The 23,373-nt window shown below is 42.7% G+C and overlaps 1 protein-coding gene across 1 annotated transcript; it reads left to right on the top strand.

Moving 5' to 3' along the window:
• Positions 1-3,989: 3,989 nt before the first annotated feature.
• On the top strand, positions 3,990-21,931 carry LOC309602064 (elongation factor 2-like; the record flags this gene model as incomplete). Its single annotated transcript, XM_082335369.1, is given in 17 exon segments — positions 3,990-4,019; positions 7,937-8,151; positions 8,841-9,022; positions 9,477-9,594; positions 9,596-9,644; positions 10,918-11,099; positions 12,073-12,178; positions 12,671-12,784; positions 13,904-14,042; positions 14,518-14,579; positions 15,690-15,797; positions 16,241-16,594; positions 17,012-17,135; positions 17,138-17,193; positions 18,532-18,664; positions 21,739-21,903; positions 21,906-21,931. Coding segments are annotated over 17 exon segments (2,163 nt in total).
• Between the last annotated feature and the right edge of the window lie 1,442 nt (positions 21,932-23,373).

The following is a 23,373-nucleotide window of genomic DNA, read 5'->3' as shown; positions in this document are numbered from 1 at the left end:
GATAAACACTGGGAACAGGAAATGGCTCCTCCTGTTCCATCATGGCTTCTCCTGCCGCACAGGTATTAACTAGCAAAGCAATCTTTTCCCGCTCCAATAAGGCTTACTGAATAAGGATTCTGGCTCTTTGTACCCTCAATACAACGGTGAAGCAATACTGGCTACAGTCTGGACCAACTTCTTTTCATGAAGCCCCAGCTACACTTCTACAAACCCCTCTTTTCAAAATTTTTCAAACCTCCAAAATTTTGTACTGTCTTCTCTTACTTACGCTGCTGTAAACACAGAACAGTTAATCACTTATATGAAATCATTTTAGACTGCCAGGCCGTATCACAGCATACGAAAAAAAATCAAGTCAGTGCAGAAGGCAGGTACAAAAATAATATATCACTTCACTTTCACTTATGCCTTTAAAATGTGTGCTGAATGGCACACAGCCCTTGGGCTGAGCTATTAGGAACCATTTCTTGACGGAGAGGGTGGTCAAACACCAGAACAGGCTTCCTGGAGAGGTGGTCGATGCCCCAAGCCTGTCAGTGTTTAAGAGGTATTTGGACAATGTCCTCAACAACATGTTTTAACTTGATCAGCCCTGAATTGGTCAGGCAGTTGGACTAGATGATCGTTGCAGGTCCCTTCCATCTGAAATAGTCTATTCTATTCTATTCTATTCTATTCTATTCTATTCTATTCTATTCTATTCTATTCTAATTCTATTCCATTCTATTCCATTCTATTCTAATTCTATTCCATTCCATTCCATTCCATTCCATTCCATTCCATACTATTTCTATAGGCACAACTTCCATTCTTCAGGCACAATTTAGTTGACTATTGATTGGTTTTAGTGAAGTTATAACCAGAACGGATACTGGTATTACTGTACTAAAGTACAGCACTCTTCATGGTTCAAGGCAATGCTGTGGAGGAGAGAATAAGGACAGTAATTGCTCTAGAAATATAAAAGGTGGCTGTGCTCTTAGTAAAAAAAATGGGGGAAGAGGAAAGCTCAGCATCTGTAAGAAGATTTGTGTAGGTAGTGTATAGATTGAAAGATACTTTGTGTAAAAGTTGTTATTTTTAGATGGAAATGAGGTCATGTAAAGAATAAAATGCCCATAAAGATGGCAAGCCAGTAAACACTGAGGGTTTTTTTCAGGGAGGCTGTTAATTTGGAAACTATTCAACAGTTTTATAAGGTTTGTTCTCCTGCACAGATTGGCATAATTAGAATGCAATAAAAGACAGAGGAAAATAAAGTTAATTTCAATGATATGTATAGGATCATGGCTGAGCACCAGCTGTGCAAAATAGTCCTAAAATTGCGTGTGTGCCTGCACGCAGGCACAAGGAAAAGGTTTTGTCATCAGCCGTCAGGTCTTCAGAAAGAACTCTCCATGTTGACAGAGAACTGTGCACAGAGCTGAAGTTCAGTCTGAGTAAGGAAGTCCATACGAGGTCTGCCCAGCTCTTCAGAACAAAACAACTGTACTTTTCTTCTGTTGTGACACAACCAGGTCGATTAAAGGAAGCTGTTTTACGTCTGCTTCACAACCCCTGGAAGATATGCTAAAAGAAAAATGAGCCTTTGGGTGGAAAAAGCTTGCCAGCAAATTACCTGGTGAATATTTCATCTTGTTCAGGGAAAACAGATGAATAAAACAGCGCATGTAAAGTCACAAGGGCTGAATGGCAAGAAGCTCTCAGTCTTGTTCTTTCTTAGCCAAGTAAAGGGCTTGGGTTAAATAGATTATTTTGTTTAAAATACAGGTACTGACAAGGCAGCAAAAGCATTGGGCTTACAGTCTATTCAGTGTGACGTTGCTAAGCATCTGGCCGAAGGAGGTCTGGAGCGCTCGTATCTAGCTTTCCCGCTGTTATAGCATTGCTTTGAGGAGCGTGGTGCAACTAATACCTGCTCTTTGATAAAATGAGTAATGCCTTAGAGGCGACATGTAATTGTGAACTTCTGCTGGCCATTTACGACCGTTGAAATTGCTGTTCAATAAAAAGCGCAGGCCAGAATTTCCTAATCACGTTCCCATTTTCTGCTCCGTCCTGAGCGTTTGCTGTTGTTATTTCGGTATCTTAAATATATTTGATTGTATTAAACTTTACTTCATTGGGTAAAATCCTGCATGTTCACCTTGGGCAGAAGCTCTGTTGAAAGGAACGGGACAGTATTTTTCCACGCCTGAGGCTGGAAGTGGTTTCTGACCAGGACCATTCGTTCTGTACGGCCGTTACAGCCGCTTGTTCCACCCATAGTGCTTTATCTATAATAATATGCTCGCGTGATGGTTTGATTTGATAGTCTTCTTTTCCGATCTGCAATTCTTAGGAAGTACTACCGTATAAATTTTCCTTTAGTTTGATGCCAGAAGTCGGTGCTTTCAGTGAAGACGTTCACGCGCTCACTCTGCGCTTGACAGTTTAATTACCTAATATTTCTCAAAGACATTTTCGGGTGAAAGTCTGTATTAAAAAAACATGAAGTGCTGTTATTACCTTAGTGTCTTTCATGACAGCACGTTATTTTTAAAGGGACGCGATGTCATCCTCGCGTTTCAACAGGGAACCGATCAGTCATTTAACCGGTGTTTAGAAGTAACTAGTAAGGGGTTACGGCACCGAGCCTGCCTACCTGTTCAAAGCAAGCGGGAGACCCTCGGGATGGCCGCGGGTCGTTGGGAAAGAGCCCCGGGGAGGAGCGGCCGCAGCGGGAGCGGGCGGCGGCCGGGCGGGGCAGGCAGCCCCCGGCCCCGCCGCCGTGAGGGGAGGGAGGCCGCCCGCCCCGCAGCACGCCGCGGGCGCCGGCCGAGCCGAGGGGCGCCGGGCGGGAGGAGCGGCGATGCCTCAGCGCGGCGGCAGCTGATCGCGGCTCGTTCCCGCCTCCCGCAGCCCGGCCGAGGCGGCGGCGGCGGCGGCGGGTGGGATCCGGGGCCAGCCGCCACCACGGTGAGTGCTCCCGCGGGGAGGAGGCCAGGCCCGGCGCGGTGCCACCGACCCGCAGCGGTGCTCTGAGCCGGCGGGCAGCCGCCGGGGACGGGGCGGGGGGCGCGGCGGGCGGCCATCTTCCCCGCCGTGCCTGTCACAGCGCTGCCTGTCAGGGGCGGCGGGTCGGAGCAGCCCCGCCGGCCCTCGCCGGAGCATGGCACTTTTCAGGAGTTTTCCCCCTCATTTTCTGTCAGCCCTGGGGTCTGGTCGAGGAGCGGGGAGGTGGTTCCCGCCCTCCCGGTGCTGACAGGAGTCCCGGGAGGCGGCGGCTGGTGTCCTGGGCGCGTCCCTTTCTGCCTGGCTGTGGGACTCGGGCACCGCTGAGCTTATTTATTTGTTTTTATCCCCTCCCAAACTCTCTTATTAGAAGGTGCACGGGTAGGGAGGGTGCCGCTGCTTTTCTTTCTCCTCCTTTTGCAGGTGTGGGGAGTGCACCGTCTCAGTGTAGGTCACAGGTAGCAACGTTTCTCCACGTTTTGCCCACCAACAGGTGTTGTGGATTCAAGTGTAAGCTTTGGGGTTAAATCCTGATCATCGGTGTTTATAAGGAGAGGAGATTGCTTCCAGTGAGGCTTGGAAAAGGCTATGCATATGTGTGCGTATATGTATTATACAGGGCTGCACTGCGCTGATCGTGAGGAAGGATGGTCTGACCTGAACCAGATCATCAGCGTTTTCTCAGGGAAATCGATCTGTTAGAAACACTGCAGGGTGGGTTGTGTTGTTTCGTTTTTAATTTATTTTTCCCCTTAGCAAGCCTGCCCCATTGTTTTAAATCACTGCGGTTCTGGTAATGCGTTTCACCTGTTTTGAGTCTCTGTTTATTCTAGTGAATCAGAATTTACTAGCCTACTTTCTGTGATAAACAAATGCTTGTACATCTTTGCATTTCTTGATGATTAATGCTATTGGGACCCTTTCCTTCCCCCCCCCCCCCCCCTTCTTAGTTCTTGTAGTCTTTCATTGTATAAATATTATTGTTTACTGAAATGGACATTCTAGTTACCTGTGCAGCTTCAGTAAGTGTTTCCATTTTTCTTTGTTTTTAGAATACGTATTTCAGAATTGAAGCTACGTAATGGTTCATTACAATAAGAATTTGAACATCTTTAAGAGAAAGAGATGCCCTGCAGAAGAGGAAGGCAGTCTACTCCGGAGGCGTTACTGATAGCCAGGGATAAGCAGCACTGCAGTGTGCACTACCCAAATGATGTAATGCAGTAGTTAAAAAGAGCAAGGTCGTTGTCTGGCTGTCGTGGCCGTGAAACTTGAGGGTTTTGGCAAAAGTCATGTTCTGCTTGTAATAAAGCAGTGATGTTTCTCCCTACCACAAATACTGCTGTCATCTCCTTTGCTTTTTGCTTGCTGTTGCACATGGAAGGCCTTAACCCTCTGCAGCAAGCATTTCATAGCCAGGTAACTTTGATCTGGTTGCTGCCTATCACAGCAGAACAGAAACTCTGTAACAGTTCTTCAATGAAAAACACTTAAAATTGCTATTAATCTTTAACTGGCTTTGTGTTTTCAGTTGTATTTATGACCAAAAATACTGCGATGCCAGTGCCTCTCTCTCTTATAGAACAGCGCATGTGGTAAATTCTGTTTTGGCGTTTGTGTAAATGAAGTGGTAAATAAAATGTTTGGAAGTGGGTCGTATTTATTAATACGTAATCCTGAAGTTCCTGCCAGATGGCCTGGTAAGACATTAATATTAATGCTTGAATTGAGCTCTTTACCTTTTCTAATATACCATATTTTATTAACAAGCTAATTAGCAGAAACTTAAGAATGGTTTACCCAGGTCTATTAACAATAGCAGCTACTATGATATAACAAAGTGAATTAAAAGTGAGCTAGCAGTGTTATGCTCTTATAAATACTCATTTAGGCCAAGGGATGAACCAAACAATAACAAAGGAGTGGCACTTACCTAAACTTGGCTCTCAGAACTTCCTACAGGCTGAAAGCTTCACGCCCAGGTGTACTGTATTGTCGTAGTCCTGGCAGAAAGTACTAATGCAGTAATATCTCAGACACCAGACCTTCAGTTTCTGGGAAGGGATGCAGTCTTGTACTTGAGCAAAGGATGGAAAGTTTGAAATAATAATATGTTGATGCCGTGGGCATTGGCTTGTCATGAGCCTTGTCAGCAGGAGCTTTGAGGTCGCTTACGGAGGCCTGCCTCTTCACCTCCTTGCCTGTGCTGACTTCTTTTGAGGTCTGACATTGTAGAGCTTTGGGTCTGTCTCACCCCTTAAACTTGGTTGTAGATTCCCCCTGTCTTTGCCTTACCCCCCACCTCCCACCCCAGTACTGTCTGACCCTGCCTTTCTCTCACTGTGCTTCTCGGCTCTCCTTCACCATGACTTAGCGGTTCTTTTCCATCTCAAACCCAAGTTGCTCCAGCTCCACCACAAAGTGATAATAGTATATTAATGACTTCTTGAAACACCAAGCAACTAAGTCCATAAAATAACATTTTACATCACTGTCTTCTATAATGGTCATTCCGTGTAACTATTTTCATTCTACTTTTCTAACAGTGGGACATGATTATCCCAGCTGGAGAGTAAGGCTCCATTGTTTTTAGGCACAAATCAAGATTCTTACAACTCCAATACCATCCTTTCTCAGATTTTATGAATAGCTTCAACAGTCCATAGGAGAACATCCAGTCCTGTCAGAGGAATATGTGCATGAAGTTTGCATTTGGTATTAACATAAATGGACATGCATAGGAGGCCTGTATGCTTAAAATATGAGGAAGAAATAAACTGCTATGGTCATCTCTGCTCCTTGCCCCAATGTAGCCTGTGTATATAAATGTATTGGAAACTTGGAGACAATGGAAAAAATACAGGTTTCAGTTCAAAACGTGATATCTGTGCTAGTTAAATATTTGTCAGGAGTAAACTTCACTTGTTCCATTAAAAAAGTGTATAATTAGCAAATACAAAGAGCATGTAGGTATACTTCTCAACACTTAAGTGTTTATTTACATTATGAAATAAGTGTACATAGCAAAGCTCTAGCACTATACTTAGTTCTCGCTAAGAGTACTGATTTTCTTTTTTTTAGCATGGCACAATTTAAAAACAGGGAAAATGATAACAGTAGAAAAGAAAAGTAGTGGTGCTGTTTTCTCTAAATGGAAAAGAAAGAGAAGAAAGAAATATTTCAGGGTCTCAGAAGAGGTGTGTAAATTTTGCTGTGAGGGAGACTTTGGATGCCAGGACACCCTAGAACATTCTAGAAAAGAAATATCATTGGTTTTTATTAAACTGAAGAATAACCTAACAGAACAAATTGAGAAATGAAGTGCCCTCATTTGAGGTGGATCACTGACAAAACCATAAGCATGCTCTAAAGATTTTCTTGTTTGTACTAAATTTTCTTTAGCAGAAAAAAAAAGGAGTGGGTTGGTTGTTTTCTCCATTGCAGACTTTGAGGTAGGAAAGAAACTACAATTGTAAAAGAGAGTGGGGAAGTAATACATTTTGTGAGGAAGAGGCCAGACTGCTGGTTATTTTGGATATTTCTCACCTCTAAAAAGCACCTAGCTATTTTAATTAAAAGTATTTCTGTTTTTAATAAGAACCATTTTCTTGAGAAAATGTATAATGACAAAGTTGAAATGAAGATCTGAAGTTAGGATGAGAATATGCAGTAATAAGATATATATCAGAAGTGTATCTGTTCATGTGAAAAAACCCACTGTTTTGCCTCCTACATATAATTATATATTGAGCTGGGCCGTGGGGCTTTTTTAATTAATATCCTTGCAAGAAGGCAGGTTCCCTGTGTTCAGTTGCACTCATTAAGACCCGGACTATGTTAGAAACCTTTGTTGGGGTAGCAATGGAAATGCATGTTTCATTATTTCTGTGTCATTTGCAACCCAAACGCAGATGAGGAACCTATTTAAGTGTTTCTTATGGGATATTTTTCTTCACTTGAGCAACGAGTATAAACTACTGATGTGGTGTGTGTTTTTTGTGTTTGCTTGTTTAATATTCCCCATCATTTTTTCCTCCCAATTCTGTCTTTTTCCATGTCCCTATGAAGCACTTCTTGCATTAAAGGGATTTGCAAGAATAAGCACATTAACTGCCCTCCTGTGACCTACAGGCAACTCTCCTTACAGAAAGAGACAGGCTGAGATTAGTAAGATCTCATCTTCCTTTGCTGAGTTGTCATGTGGTTAATAGATAATTACCAGGGCTCCTGAGGGTCAAGTTTTGGATTTTTTTCTGCAAATTGAAGGAGGAGAATTGTCCTTAGCAAAAGGCAGAAGAATTATAGAAATAAGACAAATTTCTTTCTGGGATATCATTTGTGAGACGGGCTCTAAAAATTTTGCACTTGGCTAGTAAAGTCTTTAAAGAGAGCTTTGACTGAGCTGGACCACCAGTTTCTAGAGCTGGTATATTGGCTACAAAAGGAGAAGACCCAGCCTCTTCTCAAAGCCAGGAAGAGTGGCTCACCTGAAAAGCCCTGGGAGATGGAGAGCAGGTGTGGGAGGAAGACTTGGCAAAGTGAGGGGCAGCGGTGGGAGGAGAGGAGAAGGATGTGTGTGGAAGCTCTGATGAGAGCTGCAGCTTGCAGTTGTTGTGCGCTAACCCTCCTGTAACATTTGTCAGGGATGAGCTGTTCTGTCTCCGCAGGTGGATTCCTCCTTTTTGTGGCAGTTGACATTTTGCAATATGAAATCTGAGCTGTATTTTAAGTTATGCCTCCACTCTTCGTACTTACGAAAACATACCAAAAATGTGAACAACTGTTTGGAATACTAAGCTTAAAAGTATGAACAGCTTCATTTCTTCTTTAGATTGTGAATTTAATAAGAAACAGCAAAAGTTTAAAATGTCACATAGACATTTGTATACTTTAAACTGAAGCAATAACTGGTTTTCTTTTTTTTTTCTCCCCCATCCAGGTGAATTTCACAGTAGACCAGATCCAAGCAATCATGGACAAGAAGTCCAATATTAGGAATATGTCTGTGATTGCTCATGTTGATCATGGCAAATCAACCTTAACAGACTCCTTGGTGTGTAAAGCGGACATCATTGCTTCAGCCAGAGCAGGAGAAATGCAATTCACAGACACACAGAAAGATGAGCAAGAAAGATGCATCGCACTCAAATCTACGTACGGATTTGTTTGTATCCGGCTCTTTTTTTTCTTTCATTTTAGTTTGAAGACAGAAAAATGGTCTGCTCAAAGCCTTGCATCTTGTCAGATCTTTTTTAAGTTGACATGTGAATCAGGCTGTGCAGAAGTTCATAGTCTTCAGAGTGCAATCTGGGCAATATTGCAGTAGAGCTTTTAAGTAGAGCTTTTAAGTGATATCTAGCGACCACTCTTACCTGCTTCTCACTATGGAGAAAGATGGTTTCAGAAAGGTTCTTAGTAGCAACCTTCATTTTGGTTGGATTGCTTACAGACTAATACCCTGTTCCTCCAAGCCACTCTGGTGGGCTGTGTCTTGTTATTATTACCTCTGTCTTTGACGTCTGCAACTGCAAATTTAACAAGTTGTAGAGTGATTTGGAGCATGACTCTACAAGTGTCTGACAGTGATATTATGCTGTGACTGCTGTCTTGAGGTGCTGATTTTCAATAAGAGTAAAACTTAATTACACGCAAAGCAGAATTTTAGGTCCTAAGAACTTTAGAAATTGAAATATTGAAGTCTTCCTGTGTTTTTTCCTTTAAGTACATCCAGAAATACTGGCGCTGTAATAGAGCAGGTATAGTTGCCTGACCAATGCAGATTTGAAAATGAGCAAATTATGAAACGTTATTAAATCATTAAAATTAATTTTCTTCTCTTACAGGGCAATTTCCATGTATTATGAACTCTCAGACAACGACTTGGCCTTCATCAAACAGTGTAGGGATGGTTCAGGTTTTCTTATTAACTTAATTGACTCCCCTGGACATGTTGATTTGTCCTCTGAAGTTACAGCAGCTCTCCGTGTCAGTGATGATGCCCTTGTTGTGGTTGACTGTGTTTCAGGTAAGCATGCTCTTCTAATTAGAAAGATCTCAGTGTATTTTATTTGCTTTCTCTTAAGAAAAAAAAAGTCATCACTGACGGAAGAAGCTTCTTTCTCTGAAGGTTTAACTTCCAACGGTATGAATTCTGATTTGCAGTCTTAGCCCATGGCCTTTCCTGTATCTTAGAGGATTATAGACACTTTGTATCCAGCTTGTGGGTTGAATGTAGAGTAACTGAGGAAATAAAGTCAACCTTTCAGTAAAATCCTAGGGAGTGGAGCTGCCTGTCATTCTTCTTCTCCTTCAGTTAGAAAATGAAGCGATACCTGCAACTGAGTAATGACGGTTTCAAGGAGCATCGAGACTACCACCAGATTCCCAGTTTGACTTTCCCAGTTACCACTGTGCAAAGTAGATTACAGATCTTGCCCATATATACAATGCATGTTTTAATTGTGCTTATATTTTTTAAGGGGTTTGTGTACAGACAGAGACTGTTCTGCGGCAGGCTATTGTGGAACGTATCAAACCAGTACTGATGATTAACACAATGGATTGTGCTTTGCTGGAATTGCAGCTGGAGCCTGAGGAACATTTCCACCTACAGAGAGGGTGAAACTGGACCAATGGGTAATATTATGGTAAAGAAAACTTTAATACTTTGCTGTATTTGAAATCCTATTTTGGAGAATACCAGCCTTGATATGAAACAATTGCATACATTTATGGCAGTTCAGATCTCTGGCCAACCTGAAGGAACTGTTCTTCAGTCTCCTTCTACCCCCACTGTTTCATACTTTTGGGAATATTATTTCAGACCAGCCAACTGGGGAGCAAAAGCAACTAGGAGAGAATTCACAAAGCAGATCATCCTCTAGTGATACTTTCTCACTAACAAAATGTGTAACCTCAAGCTAGTTGCTCAGTGTCTTTCAGACATCAAATGTCAGACATTTGCCTGGGGCAAACTGCTGAAGGGAAGCTGTGGTTTGAAATTTAAGGCAAAGGACCAGAAGCCAGAAGATTAGTTTTCTGTGCCTGACTTTGCTGCTTATGTCACTTACATGACAAGAAACATGGCCTTTCTGCTATTCCTGACTGAGAAGACATTTAATTTGCTCTTTTCTGGTCTGAAGATGTAGGTCTCTGTTATTCTACAAGTTACTGTGTCATAATATCCTGGATGTCTCTGGAAGGATGGTTTGAAAGTAGAAAGACAAATAGTGTTTCCTATATTGCAACTGAGAATTTTAAAATAAAAAACCAAAGTCAACTGCAAGCCTTCCCTGGTGGGCCAGCTGTTAGAGTAAGGAATTCTCAGAATCAGGCTGTGTCAGACATTATTTTTTCCACCAGATAGCTACAAGACAAACCTTCTCACCAGAGTTTTCAGACCTGGTTCCCTTTGTTTAAATGTGGTCATCCCGTACTAGTTTGTTTTATGGCTAAAATTGACTGCAGCTTCATCTATTTATTGCAACAAAGGACTCTCGGCTCGGATTATATTCTGATTCTTATATTCCATGAATCTCAGTCATTCTTAAGTCAGATGAGTTTTCATCTGTGTGGTAGGAATGAGCCACCTATATTTTAATTTCCAGAGAAAGTTCACTAACAATTCAGTTAATATTCTTTACAAAGTCATAATCCTCCAGATCCTACTTAGCACTTTACAAATGTATTTCTAAAGTTTTTATTTTAGCCTTTGTGATAAATACTTCCACTGTGTGGGACACAGTAAGGTTCTTGCTTCAAAGTAATATTCAATAGACCCATTTTAGGGGAAATATTTCCTTGCTCTGTGTTTCAGAAAATATTTGACATCTTTAGTGATCCTACCGGTCGTTGAAAGTAATTCATACATTTCAAACCAGTGTTTTGTGAAATGCATTCACTTTTTTCCCCCTTTTAAAGATCGATCCCGTTATCGGTCTTATTGGGTTTGGCTCTGGTTTGCATGGCTGGGCATTTACTCTGAAGCCGTTTGCTAAGATGTACGTAACCAAATTTGCTGCCAGAGGTGAAAACACACAACTCCCTGCAGTTGAGTGTTCAAAGAAGGTGGAAGAGATGATGAAAAAACTCTGGGGTCCTCAGTAAGTAACACAGTACGCACGGAATAAATGTAGATACATGCTTAGATACCACAGTGACACTCTAAGGATGACGCATACCAGTGCATGTTGAGTTTGTGCTTTTGTAAAACTAAGCTTTCATAGGCAGCTTAGAAAGCTAGTTAGAGGCCTGAGTTCGTAACTCTTAGAACAAAAGTATTTATGTACCTGAGAAAGGCAGTTGCTCGTGATGCAGATATGCTGTATGTACCTTCTAGGGTGAGTTCTGATAACCTGCTGCATAAGAGCAAAGAGAGAAGATTCACTCTCAGAACTTCAGAACATAAATGCTTTTATTGAACTGCATAGGTAAAATTAATACACAACACAAGATTATGGACCAAATCCAGTCTTTTGATACCAATGAGTATTTCTGTGAATTTAATGAACCTTAAATTATATCTTATAAACAATGGAGTTAATTTCCTTTTAGATGAGTACACAACTTGCTGTTAACTGAATGCTTTATATATGTGTGAAAGCTCAATATATTTGCTTGTCTTATGATGCCTTATAATAAATTAACTTACCTTGACTCATTTAGTTCATAGGGTACTCCAAGATTTATCTTGTACGGTATTTAAATGATTTTAGCAAGGCTTCAAAAGGCAGTTGCAGATAACAGGGTGGAGCAAGAATTCTTGGCAACGGGTTTGCTTACAGTGCCTCGTTCCCTGTAAAAGCCTAAAAATGAACGTTGAAGTCAGTGTTTTTAAGTGTAGTAAAAAAACCTCCAAAACCTGAACTAACGAAAAGCCATCCTTTGCCTCCCCAAACATCTAACAGTTATTGCTGCATTCAAATAAGGATTAGCCACTCTTCTGCTATTTTAATCTCTGCTTAAATGTGAAACTTTCCAAAGTTTTCTTTTAAAAATAACTAAGTGGAAATTTGCAGGAAAAGCGGGTACTCCTCAAGTTCAAACTGGATGAGTAAAGATAAACATCTTCTTTAGTTATTTTGATGCAGCAACTGGAAAATTCAGCAAATCAGCCACTAGCCCAGATGGAAAGAAGTTGCCAAGGACATTTTGCCAGCTAGTTCCGGATCCTGTCTTTAAGGTAGAGCAATATTTTGTCTTTATTTGATTGCAAGGGCGTAAGGGGAGACTTTTTTTAGTTTAGCAGGTTAGCTCTTAGAAAAGCCATCCTGCTTATAAAGTAGGTCTGTACTTCCTGCAGAGACTAGAAAAATTCTGCAGTATAAGAGCAATGTGCAAAAGGTGGGACAGAAGTAGAAAGCAGCAAATCTGAATGGTCTATTCACTGAAATAACATGTTCTGCATATCACTAGATTAATCATTAGATTAAAGATTTCTGTGTCCTGTGTGTGAACCTCCTCTGATAGGAATTTGGAATTTCCTTTGGAATTAGAAACATTTGATATAATTTGTGAATCTTGAGCTGTATGGTCCTCACAAATAGTTTCTCAAACAGAAGCCCAGAACAGAGAAACAAGAGGGTTTGCAGACATACAACATGTTTAAGATAAATGGTAAGCAAAACCTGTCTCTGTGATATTACTTACTCCAGTCGCTATAAACTTGTTCCAGATCTTTGATGCCATTATGAATTTTAAGAAGGAAGAGGTAGCCAAACTGATAGAGCAACTTGATGTCAAGCTAGACGTTGAAGATCGAGATAAAGAGGGAAAACCCCTTCTTAAGGTAATTCGACCTTTCTACTTCATTAGAATTGCCAATGTGGTAGCATTTCTTACCCTTGAGCTGTGTAAAGAGAACAGTCTTTTAGATCTTTCTAAAATCCACAGAATCTTACCTTAGTTGTCTTTTTATAATCTGGTCAGTGGTTAATTTGTGCATCAGGAATGTCATGATTTGAAATTGGGTGCTTGGTAATGCCTTGCACTGAATTTGCTAGAGAGAGAACAGGACTTAAGTGTGTTGCAGCATACAAAAGTTGTACCTGTTTTGATTTAAGAAAAGGGAGGAAATTTTTACTTCATACATGAAAAAAATCACCAGAACTGCCTCCCTCCCCCTTCTCAAGGTGTAAATGCCATGCTAATACACAGCATCTGTTGCGCACATGTATGCTGTGGCTGTGTAATCAGAAACACGGTTTCTGGTTGGCTCTCACAAATTCCAGTATATTCAACTGCTGAATTCCAGTCAGCCTTTTGAAGAGTAATGTCTGAAAGCATGCGATCACTTCCTATGCAGCACTGAATGTTAAGAGCAGAGACTTTAAGAAACTGTCCAGTTCCTGTGCTATCTCGTGTTCTGCTCAGGTATGTTAAAACCCACATGAAAAGGGGGCCCAGGGGATACATATGGAAACTTCTTGAAATAATCACTGGAGAAGGGAAATCCAACCACATCACTGTGGCAAATGGCCAGAGATTTAATAAAACATTTGGGTTTATTTTTATCTTCCATATATGGAAGACACAGCCATAAAATTTTAATTAAGCAGAGAAGGACAGTCGTGTTTTATTTCAGGAGCTTAATATAATCCAAGAATCCTAACCTTTCTGTTGAAATGTAAGTCACTAGCCCAAGGAATAAAAGAATGTAAGGAGTGCTGGTTTTCAGTAATTCAAACATACAGTTATGTTCAAATTGCTTGTTCTAGATAAGTGTTTTACTCGTAGCCTTTAACAAGATTTAAGTAGTCACAGGGAAATTTTAAATGGCTGTCATGACTTTTTACATTGCATCCCTAGGTGTAGCCTTCTACGTGCTACCCAGAAGGTTTATTTGGGGGTCTGTTATTATGTTTGTTTAAACAAGTTTTAATTACAAATGTGAATTTCGGGTCCCTAGGCCGTGATGCACCGCTGGCTGCTTGCTGGAGATGCCTTGCTTCAGATGATCACCATTCACCTACCTTCCCCTGTAACAGCACAAAAATACCGCCGTGAACTTCTTTATGAGGGGCCACCTGATGATGAAGCTGCTACAGGTAAAAAAAAAATATCTCCCAGCTTACTGAAGGCTGTCAAAAATACAGCTCTCCTAGTGCACAGAGAAGTAAAACTGCCTAAAATGGATTTGGATTAAGTTTCTGTGTTGTAATGATAATTACTAATTTGGGACTGTTGAGCAGAGTCTGTACTACAAAAAATAAGAAAGCAAAGGAAAAACCTTGGGGTACTAACTCATAAAACTTGCTTTATGTCCTTGTATGCTGGATGCTGATGTGTGTGAAACCACATTGTATTTATTTTAGATTCAGAGAACATGTGGTTGAGGAATATGTTATGTACCAGCCTTTGGATATTCTATAAGAGATGGATGGAGCAGCGAGTTCATTATCCTCCTTCTTCCTGCAGCTTTGATTGTTGTCTCCTAGTGAATCCTATGATTTCTCCTCAGTCAGAGTCAGAATCATAGCAAGATACTTTACTTTCAAACACTTCTAACGTGTCCCCTGGTAGCTGACATGTTGTTACTGCTCTCTGATTCACTCTCAACCTTGAAGGTGGAGGACAAAAATCTGGTAAAAAATGGAACCATCTCCCAGTTGTCTGAAGGTGTGGCCAAGATCATGACTAGATAAAGAGCTAAGAGCTGAATCTGATATAGGGCTGTTGGTCTGACATTGATAGGAAGGAGTTAAGTCTTGAAGAATTCACCTGGAATATGATCATCAACTTGAGTATTTTGAAGAGGATCTGCATTTTTTGGATTTGTGTAGATTTGTCACTTCCCTCAGAAATCCACAAATGTTGAAATAAATAAATCATATTTGAAATAATTTTCAAGTCCAGTATTAGCAGAAGAGAAGCTTATTTGTGATGGTACACATATTTAATCCTCTAATAAACTGTTAACTCCTTGAAAACCGGGACAGGGCTTCTGGCTAGGGGTCCACATCATCCATATGATCACTGAGGATGCAAACTTTTAGCGCTGTATTTTGTCTTCTGGATTCTAATGGATTACAGGGGATCTTTAAATCCCCCTACTCAAAACTTTTTCTGGGACTAGGACACATTAGCAGAGATTTAGTGACATCATGGAATCTGCCACCAGAAGCGGGAAGGCCATGGAGGGGCTGGAGCGTGGCCAGAGCAGGGCAGCGAGGCTGGGGCAGGGGCTGGAGCACAAGGCTGGGGAGGAGCGGCTGGGGGAGCTGGGGGGGCTCAGCCTGGAGAAGAGGAGGCTGAGGGGAGCCCTCATCGCTCTCTGCAACGGCCTGAAAGGAGGCTGGAGCGGGGGGGTCGGTCTCTGCTCCCCAGGAACAAGCGATGGGACGAGAGGGAACGGCCTCAAGCTGCGCCAGGGCGGGTTTAGGTTGGGTATTGGGAAAAACTTCTTCACCGAAAGGGCTGTCAGGGCCCTGGCACAGGCTGCCCAGGGAAGTGGTGCAATCACAGTCCCTGGAAGTGGTGGGCCTGGCAGTGCTAGGTTAACGGTTGGACTCGATGATCTCAGTGGTCCTTTCCAACCTTAACGATTCTATGATTCTATGACAATTTGTTAAATTTTTGAATAGTTGGGGTTGAGCAGTTTTGGGATCTGACATTTTTCTGATTTAGTCTGTGTGTGTTTCTGTTAATACTAATACATTCTTAAAATGTTTACTCCCTACTATTTGCTCTTCTAGTGTATTATTGAAGAGTCTGGTGAACACATGATTGCTGGATCAGGGGAGCTGCATCTAGAAATTTGCCTTAAAGATCTGGAAGAAGATCATGCTTGTATTCCAGTTAAGGTATTCAAGAATTTTTGTGGACTGCAGTGTACGGAGTATAACTAAATATTAACCTTTGAAAATATCATTTTCATCTGTTGTGTTGGTTTCCTTAGAGCAACTTCCTTAAAGCAATTTGAAGCTTTTTAGGAGACCAACCGAATAAGTAATAAAAGGAATTCTTTATTAGTTCATTGAAAGAGCTTAGAATTAAGACAGAGATGTGAAAAAAATCCAGTGAACAGGAAAAATAACTTGAACAACGATGGTAACCATAGATGCGCTACTGAAGATGTTGTTTCTCTTGATGAAGCTAGAAGAGCATGCCTGGATGACTGAATGAACCTGGCATTAACACACTGCCTTAGGAGGAGAAGCCAGAGTTTATTGAACGGCATTTGTTTGGTATGTGGAAATGATCAGCTTTGTACTTGGGAATTTTTTGTCTTTGATCTACTTGACAGAAATCAGACCCAGTTGTATCTTACCGTGAGACAGTTGGTGAAGCGTCAAGCCAGGTGTGCTTATCTGAATCTCCCAACAAACACAACAGGCTGTATGTGAAGGCTCGTACCTCTCCTGATGGCCTGGCAGAGGACAGAGACAAAGGGGAAGTCAGTTCCCGCCCAGAACTGAAACAGCGTGCGCATTACCTGGCGGAGAAATACAAGTGGGATGTGTCTGAGGCTCGTAAGATTTGGTGCTTTGGACCTGATGGTACCGGTCCAAATATCTTAGTTGACATCACGAAAGGTATCCAGTATCTAAATAAAATCAAAGACAGCGTTGTTGCTGGTTTCCAGTGGGCTACGAAAGAGGTAAGTGTAGTTCTGTATGTTGTACTTGTGCCTTGTGTTACTGAAACGTATCTGCGCTCTATTCACGTGAAATCTTTAGGAACTGTCAATAGCTGGTAAGAGCAGGGTAGTGGGCTAGTTGGAATTTGTCCCCACTGAAGAACGTGTGCCACTCAACCTATATAATGAACACATTGTTGTCTGTGGGTATTTTAATGTTTGTTCCAAGTGTGAGTTCTCAAATGCTGGAGGAGTGTTTGAGTCCTTCCTAGCAGAACTTTGCTGTGTGTCCAGCGTACGCTGCCTTGGTCCGAATATAGCTGTTCGGCATCAGCATGAGTGACTTAAATCAGGCCAGAATCCTGCTAAGTGAAGGTTCACATCTTAGAAATTCCTGAATAGTATCACACCGTTATTTTTCCCCTTTTAATACTGCAGGGCATCTTGCGTGAGGAGGACGTGAGAGGTGTTCGTTTGGATGTCCACGATGTCACTCTGCACGCTGATGCTATTCACCGTGGCGGTGGGCAAATGATTTCTACTGCGAGGAGGGTTCTGCATGCCTCACTCTTACGGCGCAACCCAGGCTTATGGAGCCCGTCTATCTGGTAGAAATACAGGTATGCAACAGGGTATTATATTTGAGATCATAGAATCATTTAGGTTGGAAAAGACCCTTAAGACCATCGAGTCCAACCGTAAACCTAACACTGCACTGCCAACAACAGGGATGCAACAGATCGTGTTTCCGCATTCTCTCCCGAGACACCATGATAGCTCTGTTCTATGTCCTCTAGATCAGTGATGCGAAGACTTTGAGGGCAGGTTTTTCATTCCAAAGTTAGAAAAAAGTTAAATGGAAACAGCAAAATGTAGGTGGGGAGGTGAATTATGCTGTTCTTGATGAATTGCCAGTACTTTAGGGGAAGTTGTGATTTGGTTTTTTTCTTTTTCCCCTCCTTTCCTTCTGTCACTGTAAACATTCAGGAGAACAAACAATGGGTATCCTAAATAACCAGAAAGAGCAGCAAGGTTTGTTTTTTTTTTATGAGCATTTTTTTGAGCTGTTTAAACATTAACTTCTGTCCTTTGAATAACTGGATTTTCTTGATAAATTAAATTCTTCCATGAAAGAGCCTGGAAAATCTGTTCCATGCTAGAAGTATTTATTTATCACCAAGTACAGCTATTCACATACCAATTTGTCTTAACTGTCTTAAAAGCAATTGGAAGATTTAAAAGCTACTTTAAAAATTAATTCCAGACTACGGTGCTGGGTGTTGGGCAGGAAATCTACCAGCTCAGATTGCTTAAAAAATGTCTTAGCCATGAGGGTTGAAGATGATGAGTGCAAGTAAGGACAAAACAGCAAAATGGAGAATTTTTTCACCCGGTGACTTGTGAGACTTATCGTGACAAAGCAGGGGAGTTTTGCAGCCTTAGTGGTATGTTTCTAAGCAAATGTGGTTTTTTAAGTACAGTTTTTATCAAAGTGCTTGGCAGTCATGTTGTAAGTTCTAAAATAAGGTATGGTGAGATCCTGTTTGTATAAAATTTGCATCCTGTGGTAAATGCATTTATTACAAAGCACTAGAGGACTCTGCTTTCTTAACGCCCAAAGATTGATGAAGGTAATTCACTGAGCATATGCACTTTTGCCTTATGTTGTGTATGTAAACTACAATCCAGTAGAGTCAGTGTAGATGGTAACTGGAAACTTCACAGTCATGGGAGGCAGAGGAGGCAGGCAGAGCTTCTGAAAGATGTCTGGGAGGTGAGAGTGAAGCCACTTGTTACACGAGAGGAATTTCTCTGAGTGAGGAGCTGTCATGAGAAAAACATCAAGAGAGCTATCTCGAGGGATTGTCTAATTGTCTAATGCTGCCTGCCTGTGTTTTCATAACTGGTGATCTCCCCCTTTTACCTAACTTGATATAATTTTTTTTTTTTTTTAATAGTGCCCAGGACAAGTGGTTGGTGGGATCTATGGCGCGCTGAACAGGAAAAGGGGACACGTTTTTGAAGAATCCCAAATGGCAGGAACTCCAGTGTTTGTGGTCCGGGCGTACCTACCTGTGAGTGAGTCACTTGGTAAGACAACGCTTTTTTTGTTACCCACGTGCAATTAAAGAAAGACCTCTGCAGGATGAAAGGGACTTAAGAATTCCCATTTTATTAGCTCCAAGCTTCTTCCTGTTTTCCCTTTGCATCTTCAGTTTGGAACGAATAGTTTACTCCTCCTTTTTCTGGCAGCCTACTCCGTTGGGCTTTCGCGCCAGCAGAGGGTGCCAAAAAGATGTGGCAGCTTCTGCAGGTTAGGACTTTTCAGTTTCAGATTCAGTTTCCATCATTTTAAATCAAGGTCTTCCTCTGAAGCAAGCCTGGAAGAAAGAACTGATCTTCAGCGGCAGCAGGCTAGAAAACCTGGTACCGATCTGAACCTTTAAAAGAAGGACAGAGTGCCAGCCTGAGTAGCTTAAACGGCATTACACCCTCTTGCCAATCTTAAGGCTACCTTTAAAATAACAATCTGAGCCTTCTTCTGCTGCCCCGACCCTTCAGCTTTTCAGCGTGGTACAGAGTCCTTCCGCTGGTGTTGTGGTTGGTTTGTGCGTCCCATTTCCCTCCTCCCTGTTTAAAAACGCACTTCGAGATTATCCTCTGACATCATGACAGAAAGTTTACCAGTTTCACGGGGCGCGTTTGGAACTCCTCACATGGTCACACTGCAAGAAATGTCATGTTTTGTTGGGGAGGAGGCTTCTTTGCCAAAGTACGTTAGTGTGGTCACTGCTAAAATAATCAGTGATGAAATAAGAGATGCTTAACTTTTAAAGTCTAAACTGGCAATTTAACTTCTTAAAAGAACAATTTACACATGGGTTTGTGCAGCTGGGTTTTGAGTACTTTGGGTTTTTTTCCCTTCTCCAAGTTTCCCTAGACTTAAAACAATTTCATAAAGGGACCCATTTTCCAAACATGGAAAAACAAAAAGAAGTGTAAGCTTAGACATGGTAGGATGTGTGTTAACGCTGGGCTCTCAGTCTCAACTTACATAGCACGTTAACATCCATATTCTGCAGAAATGCCTCTCTGCTTCCTTGCCAGAGCTGCTGTTGACTCTTAGAATCATAGAATCGTTAAGGTTGGAAAGGACCTCTGAGATCATCACGTCCAACCGTTAACCTAACTGCCAGGCCCACCTCTAAACCATGTCCCTAAGCACCACATCCACAAATCTTTTGAATGCTTCCAGGGACTGTGATGATTGCACCCCTGCCCTGGGCAGCCTGTGCCAGGGCCTGACCACTCTCTCCATGAAGACATTTTTCCCAATATCCAACCCAAACCTCCCCTGGCGCAGCTTGAGGCCGTTCCCTCTCATCCCATCGCTTGTTCCTGGGGAGCAGAGACCGACCCCCCCGGCTCCAGCCTCCTTTCAGGCCGTTGCAGGGAGCGATGAGGGCTCCCCTCAGCCTCCTCTTCTCCAGGCTGAGCCCCCCCAGCTCCCCCAGCCGCCCCTCCCCAGCCTTGTGCTCCAGCCCCTGCCCCAGCCTCGCTGCCCTGCTCTGGCCACGCTCCAGCCCCTCCATGGCCGCCTTGGGGTGCGGGGCCCAGCGCTGAGCACAGCATTCGAGGGGCGGCCTCACCAGTGCCCAGCGCAGGGGCACCATCCCCTCCCTGCTCCTGCTGGCCACACCGTTCCTGATACAAGCCAGGGTGCCACTGGCCCTCTTGGCCACCTGGGCACCCTGCTGGCTCATGTCCAGCGGCTGCCGACCAGCACCCCCAGGCCCTTTCCCGCCGGGCAGCTCCCAGCCGCTCCTCCCCACGCCTGCAGCGGTGCCTGGGGTTGTTGTGCCCCCAGGGCAGGACCCGGCCCTGAGCTGGGTTCAACAGAACTCTTGCTAAAACAGCAATCTAAAGATGTGGGGAAGTACCAGTATTCCTATAAACTAGTGGTTAGAAGTGGTTCTACAGTAGGAAAGTCTCTGTTCACAAGCAGTGGCTCTTCACAGGACTGAATACATGGGAGAAGGGGATGGCACCTCATCCAAGATGAGGAAATGGCAAAGGAAACACCTATATACGTTCAGTTAAATGTAAAGTTCCTGTACTGTCAGCCTAAATGTCGAGTTAGCCCAGCATCTTGTTCATGACAGTGACTGAAAGTGGGCGCTTAGGGAAGAGAAAGAATGAGGTAAGCTGGTGTAAAACTTCCCCAGTTGCTTTTTTCTAACCACTTTCAGAGGCCTTCTGGGGCAGAAGTGTTTCTAGATCGATTTAGTAGCCCTCGATGGATTTCTTTATGAAGTTACTCAGCCTCCCCGCAGTGTAAAACATCAGCATCCACAGCGCTGGCAAGGACGTCCACCGATACAGACGTGGGAAGCACCGCCTCCTTTTGTGCCTCTTGAACCTGGCTCCTGCTAGCTTCAGCCGATGCTTCCTTTGTATCAAAACAAGCATGAGCTCATTTTTATCTTCATCTTGTCTCCACATCACTTAATTTTTAGCCCTCTATGTCCTTCCAGCTACATTGCGGCTCTTTCCATGCCGAAGAGTCCTAACTTGCTAAGCGTCGTTCTTTGCGTGGAAGCCAGTTCAGGGCTTCGGTCATCTGGATTCCCCTCCTCTGAACCTTTTCTGCAGTAACTGCTTTTATAATAAAGGAACCGCAACTGCACAACTTAGTAATAAAGGTGCAGGCTTTCGCTGGACATCGTGTTTTGTTTTCTGTTCTTTTCCTAACAGGTACTAGCACTTCATTTCTCATTTTGACCGCTTCTGACCACTGAACTAACTGCCGTACTGCTTACAATAACCCTAAGATCTCAAACTGAGCGGTAGCAATCGGTTCAGGTGCCGAGACATATGTAACATCATTTTCCCCATATACTTTTCTAGCTATCTAAATTTAATTTTGTTTGCCTTTTGATTGCCAATTTACTCGGTCACACAACGTCTTTCTGCAGTTCTTTGGAGTTGGCCTCATTTTTAACCGCTTAAAAAAATGACCTGCAAAGTTTCCCAACAGTACTGTACCCAGGTTCCAGAGAGCGTTTTTAGAGTTTTGCCTATGCAGAAGTTCACAATGAACCAGTTTTACTTTTTCCTGTAGCTGGCTCAGCCCTTTTTCGTTTTTGTTTTTTCCTTCCCACTAGGTTTTACCACCAGCCTGAGATCCAACACTGGTGGCCTGGCTTTTCCACAGCGTGTCTTTGATCACTGGCAGATTGTGCCTGGAGATCCTCATGATGCAAAGTCTCGTCCTTGGCAAGTTGTGGCTGAAACACATAAATGCAAAGGCCTGAAGGAGGGTATTCCACCTCTGATAACTTCCTAGGTAAGTTATAATCACTTCTGTTTCATGTTGCGTGATGCCCTGCCCCATTTTGTCCTGGTACCATTTCCCCACAAAACCAGGAAGGAAACGGAAAGTTTTTAGGGTGTCACGCTGCATACACACACAGCGTTAACATGTTGTGATGATGGCACGATCACCTACTAAAAAAAAATAAATAAAAATTACATGCTAATGTGACTTACGGGATTGTTGTTGCCAGTATCTTGTCTGTGGTCACTGATGCCTGTGTCAAAAATACACATTAAAAAAAATAAATCAGTTGCCTAGGACTAATGGTGTTCTTTACAGTTTGCCTAATCTGCAGTTGTCTTTTAACCCAGGAAGCAGCTCCATTTGTTGTTGCTCTTGCATAAATTCTTGTTGAACTGTCAGGTTTTGTCCCCTCAGCCAGAAGAGGCATTCTTTCACTTCCAAACTTGAATCTTCTGTGCTCTTGAAGACCGACAGTGAAAGCCTTGCGGTTACAGGTAAGCTTTCTCACATCCAGCACCTAGATTTAAAGGCAGATACAAAAAATCCCCACTGATGTCAGAAACACCTGAATTCTTGGGGCCAGCCAGGTGCAGAACCTCCTGCAGCTGGTGCCGTATTGTTGGGCAGCAAAGTCCTGCCTCCGTGGCTCGTGATCGTTTCAGACAGCTTTATCTGACCTGGAAGTATGAAAATCAGAAGCCAGCTCAGGCTAATAGTCTTCGGGTGTATAGGTGTAGCCTTTTTGTAACTAGTATTTTGGCAGCTAACATGCTTCCAGAAAATGCAGAAAAAGATGTAGCAAATGGAGGGGTGGTAAAAAAAGGGGGCTAGCTCTAGCAGCGTGGCTTTCATTGCATGCTGGTTATCTGTGCAGTAGAGGGCCTTTGTATTGGTCTCACGAGCTTTACTTTCCTTCTGCAGTTGGTTTGAAGGCATCTTTGACGTAGTCCACTCAAAGCAGTAACCAGGTACTTCCATAGCGGAAACAAAGAGGTAAGAAGTCATCTAACATTTTCTTCAAGATTTTTCTCGTGTTAGAAGTTCTTGGATAGACTTTCTGATGCATTTTAGAACTTCTTGAAGGAAAAAATAAACCTCAAACTCATCCAGCTACAGTGGACAGGTAGAGTGGTACGGGCCTCGATTAAGCTGCAACGCCCAGTCCCCTCTCCACCCACCACCACTCAGGTAAATTCTTCGTTATTTTGTGGAAGAAGGCATATCAAATGGGTGATGCGACTACACTGCAGTACTCCAGCCCCTCGATACGCATCATCCACAAAAACCTCAAGTGAATGAAAGGATTTAAGCATTACACAAGCCTGCATTTAACAGTGCTGACACGAGTCTAGAAGGTTTAAAGCTAAATGCAGCTGCAAAACTCCTGCCCAGAACAGCAGGAGAACACAACCATACCTCAGCCCCGATAAATAACTACTAACAGGGCACAGTAACTTCA

This window comes from Platalea leucorodia (genome assembly GCF_965183815.1).
Source record: "Platalea leucorodia genome assembly, chromosome: Z".
In the NCBI taxonomy this organism is placed as follows: Eukaryota; Metazoa; Chordata; class Aves; order Pelecaniformes; family Threskiornithidae; genus Platalea; species Platalea leucorodia.
This window is presented reverse-complemented; position numbering and strand designations above follow the sequence as displayed.